This window comes from Scyliorhinus torazame, chromosome 10 (assembly GCF_047496885.1).
Source record: "Scyliorhinus torazame isolate Kashiwa2021f chromosome 10, sScyTor2.1, whole genome shotgun sequence".
Lineage (NCBI taxonomy): Eukaryota > Metazoa > Chordata > Chondrichthyes > Carcharhiniformes > Scyliorhinidae > Scyliorhinus > Scyliorhinus torazame.
The window spans coordinates 84,991,548-85,003,655 of record NC_092716.1 but is presented as its reverse complement, the minus strand read 5'-3'; the positions used below and the strand labels follow the sequence as shown (position 1 = coordinate 85,003,655).

Sequence of the window (12,108 nt, the reverse complement as noted above, 5' to 3'; positions counted from 1 at the left end):
GTGGGATTCGCCCCCACAACCCAGATGTGAAGGGTAGGTGGATTGGCCATGCTAAATTGCCCCTTAAGGGCAGCACGGTGGCGCAGTGGGTTAGCCCTGCTGCCTCACGGCGCCGAGGTCCCAGGTTCAATCCAGGCTCTGGGTCACTGTCCGTGTAGAGTTTGCATATTCTCCCAGTGTTTGCGTGGGGTTCGCCCCCACAACCCAAAGGTGTGAAGGGTAGGTGGATTGGCCACACTAAATTGCCCCTTAATTGGGAAAAAAAAAATTGGGTACTCTAAATTTATTTAAAAAGAAAAAAAAAAAATTGCCCCTTAATTGGCAAAAATTTGTGTTCTCAATTTATAAAAAAATGTTTTAAATTATTCTTTGGGTGTGAGTGAGTGTCACTGGCAAGGCCAGCCAGCGTTTATTGCCCATCCCTAATTTCCCTCGAGAAGGTGGCGGTGAGCCACCATCTTGAACCACTGCAGTCCATGTGGTGTAGGTACATCCAAAGTGCTGTTGGGGAGTACGGTTCAGGATTTTGATCTCGCAACAGTGAAGGAATGGCAGTATACTGCCAAGTCAGGATGAGGATAGTGTGTAACATCGAAGGGAATGTGTGGTTTTCCCATGCATCGGCTGCACTTGGGTAATTCCATGGGTTTGAAAGGCTGTCAAAACTGCCTTGGAAAATTGCTGCAGTGCAACCTGCAGATGTTACATATTGTTGCCACTGGTGGCTGGATTGAGTGTTTTAAGGTGATGGATGGGCATGTGGACAGGCTTTGGGAAGTTGTTTGTCACAGGAAAATCCTCAGCCTTTGATCTGTCCTTTTAGTCACCGTATTTTTTATCCATATTAAGTTTCTGGTCATTGATAAACTCCCGTTTGATAATGATAGGGGATTCAGCGATGGTAATGTCATTGAATGTCATGGGGTGTTAGTTTGATTCTCTCGTTAGAGATGGCATGGCCTGAACATGTTGCAAAAGTTTTGCTTGCCACATTTCAGCCCAAAACTCAAAGTTGTTCCCGGTCTTGCAGCATGGAGGCATGGACTGCTTCAGTCTCTGAGGTCTTGTAAGTGTTACTGAACACTGCAATCATTAGCAAATATCCCCATTTCTGACCTTATGATGGGGGAAAGTCCATAAGATGCAAGAAGCAGAAGTAAGCCACTCGGCCCATGGAGTCCGCTCCACAGCTGATTCAACACAATCCTCACCTGTGCCTTCCCAGTTTATCCCCATACTCCCAGATTCCCTCACTGATTAAACATCCATCTATCTCAGCATTGATGAAGCAGATGGAGATGGTTGATCTTTGACACGATCCTGAGGAATTCCTGCAGTGATGTCCCAGGATGATTAGCCTAGAATAATCATAACCATCTTCCTTTGGGAGGTATGAATCCAACCAGTGGAAAGTTTTCACTCCCACTCCAATTTTGTTCTTTGAGGATGCACTCGATCAAATGATGACTTGATGTTAAGCGCATTCACCCTCACCAAACCTCTGAAATTCAGCTCGTGTCCACGTTTGGACCAAGGCTGTAATGAGATCAGGAATCGAGTGGCCCTGCAGGAGCATTAGTGAGCAGTTTTTTTGCTAAGTGGCACTTAAGAGCAGTGTCGACAATATCATATCAAATACTTTAAGCTTATGTATCCAATTGGGTCAGACATGTATTTCAAATTCATGAAAAAGTTGGTCACTGGGCAAAATAACCTGGAAAAGGAAAAATTTGGGCCAATATTTCTACCCTTTTTTTGTTAATCACAATCCCAAGTTACTGCCTCATCATTAAAACTAAAATCCCCATCTGATGCAGAAATATGTACAGGTATGATTAGTTTCAACTGCAATTAAGTGTCTATTATTGATTTTAAAATGCTTCCTTACTCAATTTTTAAAAATATCTGGTGGTGGAGGGGTTGGGGTGACGAACATTAAAATGTATCAATTAATCTCTCATCTTAGATTCATAAGAGAATGGGTCAGAGAGGACCCCTCCTCCATTTAGCTCGACATTGAAGGTCAGCCTGTCTCCTTATAGGTCCTATTGTTTTACAAGGATTTTATTTATTTATTATAAATTTAGATTACCCAATTCTTTTTTTCCAATTAAGGGGCAATTTAGCGTGGTCAATTCACCTACCCTGCACATCCTTGGGTTGTGGGGGCTAAATCCACGCAAACACGGGGAGAATGTGCAAACTCTACACGGACAGTGACCCAGAACCGGGATTGAACCTGGGACCTGAGCGCCGTGAGGCAGCAGCACTAACCACTGTGCTGCACTTGGCCATGCTAAATTGCCCCTTAATTGGAAAAAATTAATTGGGTACTCTAAATTTAAAAAAGATAAATAAATAAATTTAGCATGGCCAATTCACCTACCTTGTACATCTTTTTGGGTAGTAGAGGCGAGACCCACGCAGACAGGGGGAGAATATGCAAACTCCACACGGACAGTGACCTGGGGCCGGGATCGAACCCGGGTTCTCGGCGGCGTATGGCAGCAGTGCTAGCCACTGCTGCCCCCGTGCTGCCCCCTTTCTTTTTTAAAGAAGGATTTTAAGGTTGGTTCTGCCAAGCGCAAAAACCCTACAATTATCAACACATGAGCATGAAGGATGATTCTCAGCAGCTGGAAGGGAGATCAAAATTAACATGCCCTCTCTGTCTTTCTCCCATTCAGGGCAACTTAGATTTCCCACCAGGTCTTATGGACCATGCATTCGATATCAGAAGAGGATGCATTCGCTATCTGAAGAGATAGAGGTATTTGTAGGCTGGGTAACATGTTCAATGGTGCTTCCTTGAGCAGCTATGCCAACAATTTGATATCCCGAGATACTCCTTTTTTTTAAATATCTGAAACTTAGAGACTTCATCCTAAATTAAGACAACTAAGCACCTTGACGCTCAAGTCTCCCAAGTGGAAAAAATATCAATCCCTGCGGAATCTATGCAATTAATCAGCAAATTTTATGACGCTTTGTTCCTGTGAGTATAATGCTGTGGTCTTAGGGAAAATACTTTGCAGTCAGTATTGACGAGGAGACCTGGAGTAATAAATGGAAAAATGCCGATACAATTTCAGTCTGTAATAGAACAAAGGAGGCTCAGCACAAAAGATTACACCGTCAGAATATCATACCAATCTTGGGACACAGGTTTGATCCTGCTATAGCCTCGTTGAGCCAAAAGAGTAAGGTAGTTGAGGGAGACTACATACACTGTGGTCCTGTGTCAGAATTAAATCCTACTGGTCTGGTGTATTTAAAGACCTTTAGGAGATATACAGCACAGCCGTAGAATTTGATCCTTTATTCCTAATTCTGGTGCTCCCAGATAGGAGAATTATTGACCCTAATGAAAAAAGGCTGTACAATATCCTAACATTTTGTGGCACAGAAGAACATCCTTTGCTTCTGGATCAGCGATAACTCTGCATTTCAGAATTGGCATAAAATCATGGAATGTTTCCTTGTGGACTTCCTAACTTGCATGCTTCTTTTAAATCACATGCATTCCAAAAAGTATGGGACCCCTATCTTAAATTTCTAGGTTCCGCCATGTCTGACTTGCTCCTAAAGGTTTTCTGTAAGTTATGTAGTACCATCTTGAATTTGCTACACGGGATGGGTGCATTATATTATGTTTACGTGGCCTTATCCTCTTCTACCTCATCCTCAAGCTTATCCGGTTTTTAACTGTATAATCAGAGGCACCAAGGTTAATGATTAAACTGAGCCAACTGTGTTGGAGTTCGCCTGTCTTTTTCTGTATTCATGTATGCACAAGCATTTATGCTGTACTGCTCCAGTTTTGAGGATTTGTTGCGTTATTTGTCAAAATGAAAAACACTAATAAAAATATATGTATAAAATTATGCATCTAATTTTTGAACCCATCAGTCTGAAATGATCAGGATCAATTTCATCAATCCTATTCATAATTCTGAAAACTATTTACCCCAGCCTAACAAGCTAACATCCAGTTGTAATCATTGGTTAATATGGGAATCAAGGGTTCTGGGGAGAAGGCAGGAGAATGGGAAGAGAAACATATCAGCCATGATTGAATGTCAGAGCAGACTTGGATGGGCTGAATGGCCTAATTTGATTCCTATGTCTTATGGTCTTATTATGAAGGACAGTAATAAGCAAACAGGATGGGTTGATTGCCAACAACCCACGCATCATATGCAGATTAGACTAAGGCAATCTCAAACCAGTTTATCTTGAAAATCACTTCCACCAACATTTGAAAGCCAGGTATAATATGCTGTCCGACCAGTTACCCAAAGTCTGACATGGTTACACTTTCACAGCCATACTCATCAGCTAACATTCCAGACCCTCTCCAGCATTATCCTTGAGTATGTCCATTCCCACCATCTATTATTGTGTTAGCAAGGCACTTAGAAATCATGGTTTTATGAAAGGGTCATTATGTCAGACAAATTTAAAGTTTTTTGAGAATGCAACTAACAGGGTAAAGGAGAAGCAATGGATATACAGTAGTGTATATGGAGTCCAAAGAGGCATTCAAAAATGTACTGCATAAAAGATTCTGGCACAAAATAAGGGATCAAGGGTTGGGGGTAATACATTAGCATGTAGAGAGGATTGGACAGAAATCAGAGTAGAGGTAAGTGGGCATTTCAAATTGTCAGGCTGAAACTAATGGGGTACTGCTAGATCCTATGCTATTTACAATCTGCATCAGTGACTTAGATGAAGGGACAGACTGTAACTACCCAGCTTGCTGACAACACAAAGCTAGATGGGAAACTAAGCGATGAGGAGGACACAGTCTATAAAGATATGTAGACAGGTTACAGAAGTAGGTTGGGCAGCACGGTGGGCTAGCCCTGTTGCCTCACGGCGCCAAGGTCCCAGGTTCAATCCCAGCTCTGGGTCACTGTCCGTGCAGAGTTTGCACATTCTCCCCGTGTTTGCGTGGGTTTCATTCCCACATCCCAAAGATGTGCAAGGTAGGTGGATTGAACACGCTAAATTGCCCCTTTAATTGGAAAAAAATGAATTGGGTACACTAAATTTATTTTTTAAATGGTTACACGAATAGGTACGGTGTGGCAGATAGCGTTTAATGTCAGGAAATGTGAGGTCATTCACTTTGATAGGGGAATAGAAAACCACAATCTTTTTAATAGGTAAAAAACATTTAAATATTGGTGTTCAGAGAGATTTGGGTGCCTGCATACAAGAAACTTTGGAAGTTCACATGCAAGTATAGCCAACAATTAGGAAGGCAAATGGCATGTTGGCCTTTATTGTAAGGGGATTAAAGTAAAAGAGTAAGGAAGTCTTGCAACAATTGCATACCTGGAGTATTGGTCAGCACAGTAGCATAGTGGTTAGCAGAATTGCTTCACAGCTTCAGGGTCCCAGGTTCAATTCCCGGCTTGGGTCACTGACCGTGCGGAGTCTGCACGTTCTCCCGGTGTGTGTGTGGGTTTCCTCCGGGTGCTCCGGTTTCCTCCCACAGTCCAAAAATGTGCAGGTCAGGTGCATTGGCCAAGCTAAATTGCCCTTAGTGTCCAAAATTGCCTTTGTGTTGGGTGGGGTTACTGGGTTATGGGGATAGGGTGGAGGTGTGGGCTTGGGTAGGGTGCTCTTTCCAAGAGCCGGTGCAGACTCGATGGGCCGAATGGCCTCCTTCAGCACTGTAAATTGTATGATTATTGTGCACAGATTTTGTCTCCTTATCAAAGAACGATAAGTTCACCTTAAAAGGTGGATCAGCAAAGATTCCTTCAGATTGACTCTAGGGGTGGACAGCACAGTGGCGCAGTGGTAGCACTGCTGCCTCACAGCGCTGAGGGCCCGGGTTCGATCCGGTCCCGGGTGACTGTGGAGTTTGCATTCATCTCACCCCACAACCCAAAGATGTGCAGGGTTAGGTGGATAGGACACGCTAAATTGCCCCTTAATTGGAATTAAAAAAGAATTGGGTACTCTAAAGTTTAAAAAAAATGATTGATTCTAGGGGTGAGTGAGTAGTCCCAAGATGAGAGAATGAGCTTTCCTTTGAAGTTTGGAAAAACGAGAGGTGCTCCCATGGAAACATGAAAGATTCTGAGTGGGCTGGACAGGGCAGATGCAGAGTTTTTTCCCCACTGATTTGAAAAGTTTAGAACTCAGGGCATAGTCTCAGGATACTGGAGCAATTATTTAAAACTAAGAGGAGAAACAATTTTGTTCCTCAAAAGGTTGTGAATATTCAGAATTCTCTACCTCAGGAGATTGTAGGCGATCAGGCTGAAATAGATTTCTGGGCCCTGGGAATCCAGGAATATGGCAATTAGTCTGAAACGTACAAGTGAGGTGGAAAGATCAACCATGTCTTACTGCGTGATGGAGCAGACACGAGCATATGGAAACTTGGAATGAAACTTCATCCATTTGACACGATACAGAGCAAATTTATTTTCATCCAATGTGATATAATAATAATAATCATAATTGCTTATTGTCACAATAGCTTCAATGAAGTTACTGTGAAAAGCCCCTAGTCATGGCATTCCGGCGCCTGTTCGGGGAGGCCAGTATGGGAATTGAACCCACGCTGCCGGCCTTGTTCTGAAATACAAGCCAGCTGTTTAGCCCACTGTGCTAAACCAGCCCCTATATTCGCAGGGAGATCAAGAAATTAAGAGGAGGAACGTGTGCGCCAGGGCGGGAGGTAGGCAAATGAGACAGATAGAGACAAGTTCAATCCTCCTCGATCGAGAATTAACATCGTCGAAATTAAGCAGAATTACAGATACTCAATTCATCTTTGAAGTGGGCAATTATACTTTTAAGTAATACAATAGCCTACCTTGAGGTTCCAGTTTCATTAGCAGAGCTGTTACTCAAACCGGTCACTGCAGTCAAAGTGCTTACACTGCTCCCCGGTGACACAGAGATCTGTCCACAACAAAACACAAGTTATACCAGCACAACAAGCGTAGCGGACAAGTACAGTCAGCTAAAACATAGTGACTGCAGTAAATTAAAACCTTTTGTAACTAGCTGGTCTACCTCTCAGCTGTTTTGGTAAATACTTGACACTCAACACATCAGAACATAAGCTATTTAGTATGCTGCAGGAGGACAAAAATCAAAGGCGTAATTATAAGCAGACTAGAAGGCCTGACTGATAGTGGCACACATCAAAAGATGTATTTTAAATGTAAAATGTTTCAGCACAATGGGTTCTAACTGAAAGACTATCTGTAGTAGCTTCCTCAGCAATTGGGATACTGGACTATCACTTCATTCTTCCACTCTGGGAGCCAGTCTGGTGGCAGCAAAGATCTAACGTAAAGGTTTTTTATAATCCCAACCCACATTCTCATGAATGCAGGGCCACAATTTCTAAATTCTGGAGTCTTATTCAGTAAAGCTATTTAGAATATTGTTGCAAGAATTGATACCTTCAGACAGTTGATAGGGCAAAGCTGCACTCAGTGGGATGGGTTAAAGTGTGTCTGTTTCAATGCAACGAGTGTCAGGAATAAGGGAGATGAACTTAGAGCATGGATCAGTACTTGGAACTACAATGTTGTGGCCATGACAGAGACATGGATTTCACAGGGGCAGGAATGGTTGTTAGATGTTCCGGGGTTTAGATGTTTTAAGAAGAATGGGGAGGGAGATAAAAGGAGGGGAAGTGGCACTGTTAATTAGGGAGTGCATCACAGCTGCAGAAAAGGAGGTAGTCGAGGAGGGTTTGTCTACTGAGTCAGTATGGATGGATCAGAAACAAGAAAGGAGCAGTCACTTTATTGGGAGTTTTTTTATAGACCCCCCAATAGCAGCAGAGAGATAGAGGAACGGATTGGGTGGCAGATCTTGGAACGGTGCAGAAGTAACAGAGTTGTTGTCATTGGTGACTTCAACTTCCCTAATATTGACTGAAAATTATACTGCTATTAGACAGGAGCTGAGGAGCATAAACTGGGAACAGATGTTCTCAGGGAAATGCACAACAGTAATATGGGGGTTGTTTAAGGAGCACTTGCTGAGAGTGCTGGATAGTTTTGTCCCACTGAGACAAGGAAGGAATGGCACGGTGAAAGAGTCTTGGATGACGAGAAGTGGAGCTTCTATAGTCAAGAGGAAGAAGGAAGCTTACGTAAGGTCGAGGAGCGAGGATCGGCTCTAGAGGGTTACAAGGTAACCAGAAAGGAACTCATAAATGGACTTAGGAGAGCCAGAAGAGGCATGAAAAAGCCCTGGTGAGAAGGATTAGGGAAAACCCCAAGGCGTTCTACACTTATGTGAGAAATAAGAGAATGATCAGAGTGAGAGTAGGGCCGATCAGGGACAGTGGAGGGAACTTGTGCCCAGAGTCTGAGGTGGTAGGGGAGGCCCTAACTGAATATTTTGCTTCAGTATTCACTAGAGAGAGGGACTTGTTGCTCGTGAGAACAGCGTGAACCAGGTTAATAGGCTCGAACAGGCTGACATTAAGAAGGTTGTGCTGGAAATTTTGAAAAGCATCAAGATAGATAAGTCCCCTGGGCCAGATGGGATATACCAAGGTTACTACGGGAAACGAGGGAGGAGATTGCTGCGCCGTTGGTGATGATCTTTGCGTTCTCACTATCCACTGGAGTAGTACCGGATGATTGGAGGGAGGCGAATGTTGTTCCCCTGTTCAAGGGGAATAGGGAAAATCCCTGGGAATTACAGACCAGTCAGTCTTACGTCTGTGGTGAGCAAAATACTGGAAAGGATCCAGAGAGATAGGATTTATGATTATTTAGAAAAACACAGTTTGATTAAATATAGTCAGCATGGCCTTTTGAGCGGCAGGTCATGCTTCACAAGCCTCATTGAATTATTTGAAGATGTGACGAGACACATTGATGAAGGTTGGGCAGTGGATGTGGTGTATGTGGATTGTATTTGATAAGGTTCCCCATGGTAGGCTCATTCAGAAAATTAAGGGGCATGGGACACAGGGAAATTTGGCTGTTTGGATACAGAATTGGCTGGTCGAAAGACAGCGAGTGGTAGTGGATGGAAAGTATTCCGCCAACAGGCCGGTGACCAGTTGTGTCCCGTAAGGATCTGTTCTGGGACCTCTGCTCTTTGTGGTTTTTATAAATGACTTAGATGAGCAAGTGGAAGTGTGGGTTAGTATGTTTGCCAGTGACACGACGGTTGGTGGAGTTGTAGGTAGTGTTGAGGGCTGTTGCAGGTTACAATAGGACATTGGCAGGATGCAGTGCTGGGTTGAGATGTGGCAGATGGAGTTCAACCTCGATAAATGTGAAGTGATTCATTTTGGAAAGTCAAATTTCAATGCTGAATACAGGGTTAAAGGCAGGATTCTTTGAAGTGTGGAGGAGTAGAGGGGTCTTGGGGTCCACGTACATAGGTCCCTCAAAGTTGCCACCCAGGTTGATAGGGTTGTTAAGAAAGCATTTGGTGTGTTGGCTTTCATTAACAGGGGGATTGAGTTTAAGAACCGCAAAGTTTTACTGCAGAGTTATAAACCCCTGGTTAGACCACACTTGGAATACTGTGTCCAGTTCTGGTTGCCTCATTATAGGAAGGATGTGGATACTTTAGAGAGGGTGCAGAGGAGATTTACCAGGATGCTGCTTGGACTGGAGGGCATGTCTTATGAAGAAAGGTTGAGGGAGCCAGGGCTTTTCTCACTGGAGCGAAGAAGGAAGAGAGGTGACTTTATAGAGGTGTACAAGGTAACGAGAGACATGGATAGAGTGGATAGCCAGAGACTTTTCCCCGGGGCGGAAATGGCTGTCACAAGGGGACATAATTTTAAAGGTGATTGGAGGAAGATATGGGGGAGATGTCAAAAGCCGGCTCTTTACACAGAGTGATGGAATGCACTGCCAGCAGAGGTAGTGGAGTCAGAGTCATGAAGGATATTTAAGCAACTCTTGGACAGGCACATGGACAGCAGTAAATTGAAAGGGTGTAGGTTAGGTTGATCTTAGATTAGGATAAGTGGTCAGCACAACATTGTGGGCCGAAGGACCTGTACTGTGCTGTACTGTTCGATGTTCTATATTAGGACAATAACGCACATGCTCTTCTGGCGTTTGGGCTCAAGGTTCAATGAGCTCTCTCCTGAAGTGGCATTCTAAAATAGTGGTTTACGACCTTCAACCTGCATCTAACCATGCCTGACAATGACAAAGTGGAGAAGGATGAAAAGGGTAGCAAAGGTAAGCAAAAATTCACCAGAAAATAAACATTTTTGGAATCCATCTGCCGATAAAAACATTAATGACAGTCACCTGTTGAAGTGAAGTACTAGGAGTCATGAAAGCATCTGGAGTCATTAACTTTGGTTTCACATCATTGGAGACAGAAAGAAAGTCTGTAGGAACTGGAAGGTCCACTATACGCCGCAGATCATGTTGTGAACCTCTGCCAGAACCTTTATCAGATGTTGGTCCTTCAATGTTCACATCCGTTAGATGATCTGTGAATGCTACAAAAGTAAAAACAAGCACAATGCTTTAATCATTCCATTAGGTTTTGAATTGGACTCAATGTGAGGTCCTCAACCAAAGAATCATATTTTGCCATGGGTGGCGAGTGAAACTTTATACAGACAAGCCTCTCCAAGCCAAATATATTATCACCCATATGCCAAGTTTGAGCATTGTTATGATCACTTATTTTTAAATACGATATACAAGATATCAGACTGCAGCAGAGAACTGTAAGGTTACAAAACAAATAGATATTTTAGCATACAACACACGATTATGAAAATTGGCTATTTTACTTCAATGTAAAAGTGTCAGATGGCAATTCTACAAAATTTAAATAATATTGAGTCACAAGAGAAACATGTATAGTACCTTACAAATTCCTCAGGATTTAACTTCTTGCTCACTAAAAATCAATTTAATAGATAATAAACAGCCCTTGTTATTGCACAATTAACACAACAACTTGTGCATATTTGGTGCTTTGAACATCGTAAAAGCAATCACTTTAAAAAAAAAAAAAAAATTTAGAGTATCCATACTTTTTTTTCCAATTAAGGGGCAATTTAGTGTGGCCAATCCACCTACCCTGCACATCTTTTTGGGTTGTGGGGTGAGACCCATGCAGACACGGGGAGAATGTGTAAACTCCACACAGACCGTGACCTGGAGCTGGGATCGAACCCGGGTCCTTGGCGCCATGAAGCAGCAGTGCTTACCACTGTGCCACCATGTTACCCTGTAAAAGCAATCAACTGACGCTGCACAGAAGCTTTACCAAACAAAATTGGGTGATATCAGGACAGGTGACCAAATGTTTGGTCAGAGGTTTATTGTAAGAAGAATCTTAGAGGACATTACTTCTTACATCAAACATTTGCGCTATTTTCCAACAACTCAAAAAAAAATGCATTGGAAAAATAGGCAGCTCTGAAATTGAGAATCATAGAATTTACAGGATAAATTGAAATGCTTTAAACAGAACAATGTAACAGTCATTTTCGTGAAAAGTGGCCAGTTAGATTATATTTGATTGATTGATTTTTATTGTCACATGTACCGAAGTAGTGAAAAGTATTTTTCTGCAGCCACAGTGAACTTTAATATTTGGAGTTGCCTTGACCTTGACCTGAACTTAAGTTACTTTTAACACTTACTTGATTTTGCAGTAACAAGTAACAGATTTGTTTGAAAGATTAATGCGATACTTCATGTCATACATTGAAAATTCTTAAAGATTACATTTTAAAAAGGGAAAAGAGCAAAATAATGACAGAAACTAAAAACAAGTAGAGAAAACAGTTTTTGTATAGCACCCTAATGTCACGTTAAGTGACAGAGTTAAGCGTACAACTTACTGAAATCTTCATGGGAGACAGCTGACGACATTAACACAGGTTCTTCTGCATTCCGATGTGGTTGGAAGTAAATCTGCACATCCTGAAGTGTTCTGAAACAGGAAAAATGTTCAGAACACACTTTGAAGATAACAGAAGCAATTTTAACCCGCCGCCTGCACCCAATAACTCCAAAAGATTCTGCAAATGAACCAATGTTTAAAGTGGTCCTCAGGCCACACTTCATAGCCCACAACAGCAGCAGGAAAATACATCTAAATGAAATTAAA

At 42.5% G+C, this 12,108-nt stretch overlaps 1 protein-coding gene across 3 annotated transcripts in view; it reads right to left on the bottom strand.

Moving 5' to 3' along the window:
* Positions 1-12,108, bottom strand: part of edc4 (enhancer of mRNA decapping 4) — a 172,226-nt gene that overhangs the window by 104,873 nt on the left and 55,245 nt on the right. For all 3 annotated transcript variants that reach the window (XM_072518359.1, XM_072518357.1, XM_072518358.1), the window contains exons 14-16: positions 11,840-11,931; positions 10,281-10,477; positions 6,842-6,930 (exon numbers count right to left, since the gene is read on the bottom strand). In XM_072518359.1, coding sequence (XP_072374460.1) covers positions 6,842-6,930; positions 10,281-10,477; positions 11,840-11,931 — 378 coding nt within the window. The remainder of the gene's footprint in view (positions 1-6,841; positions 6,931-10,280; positions 10,478-11,839; positions 11,932-12,108) is intronic.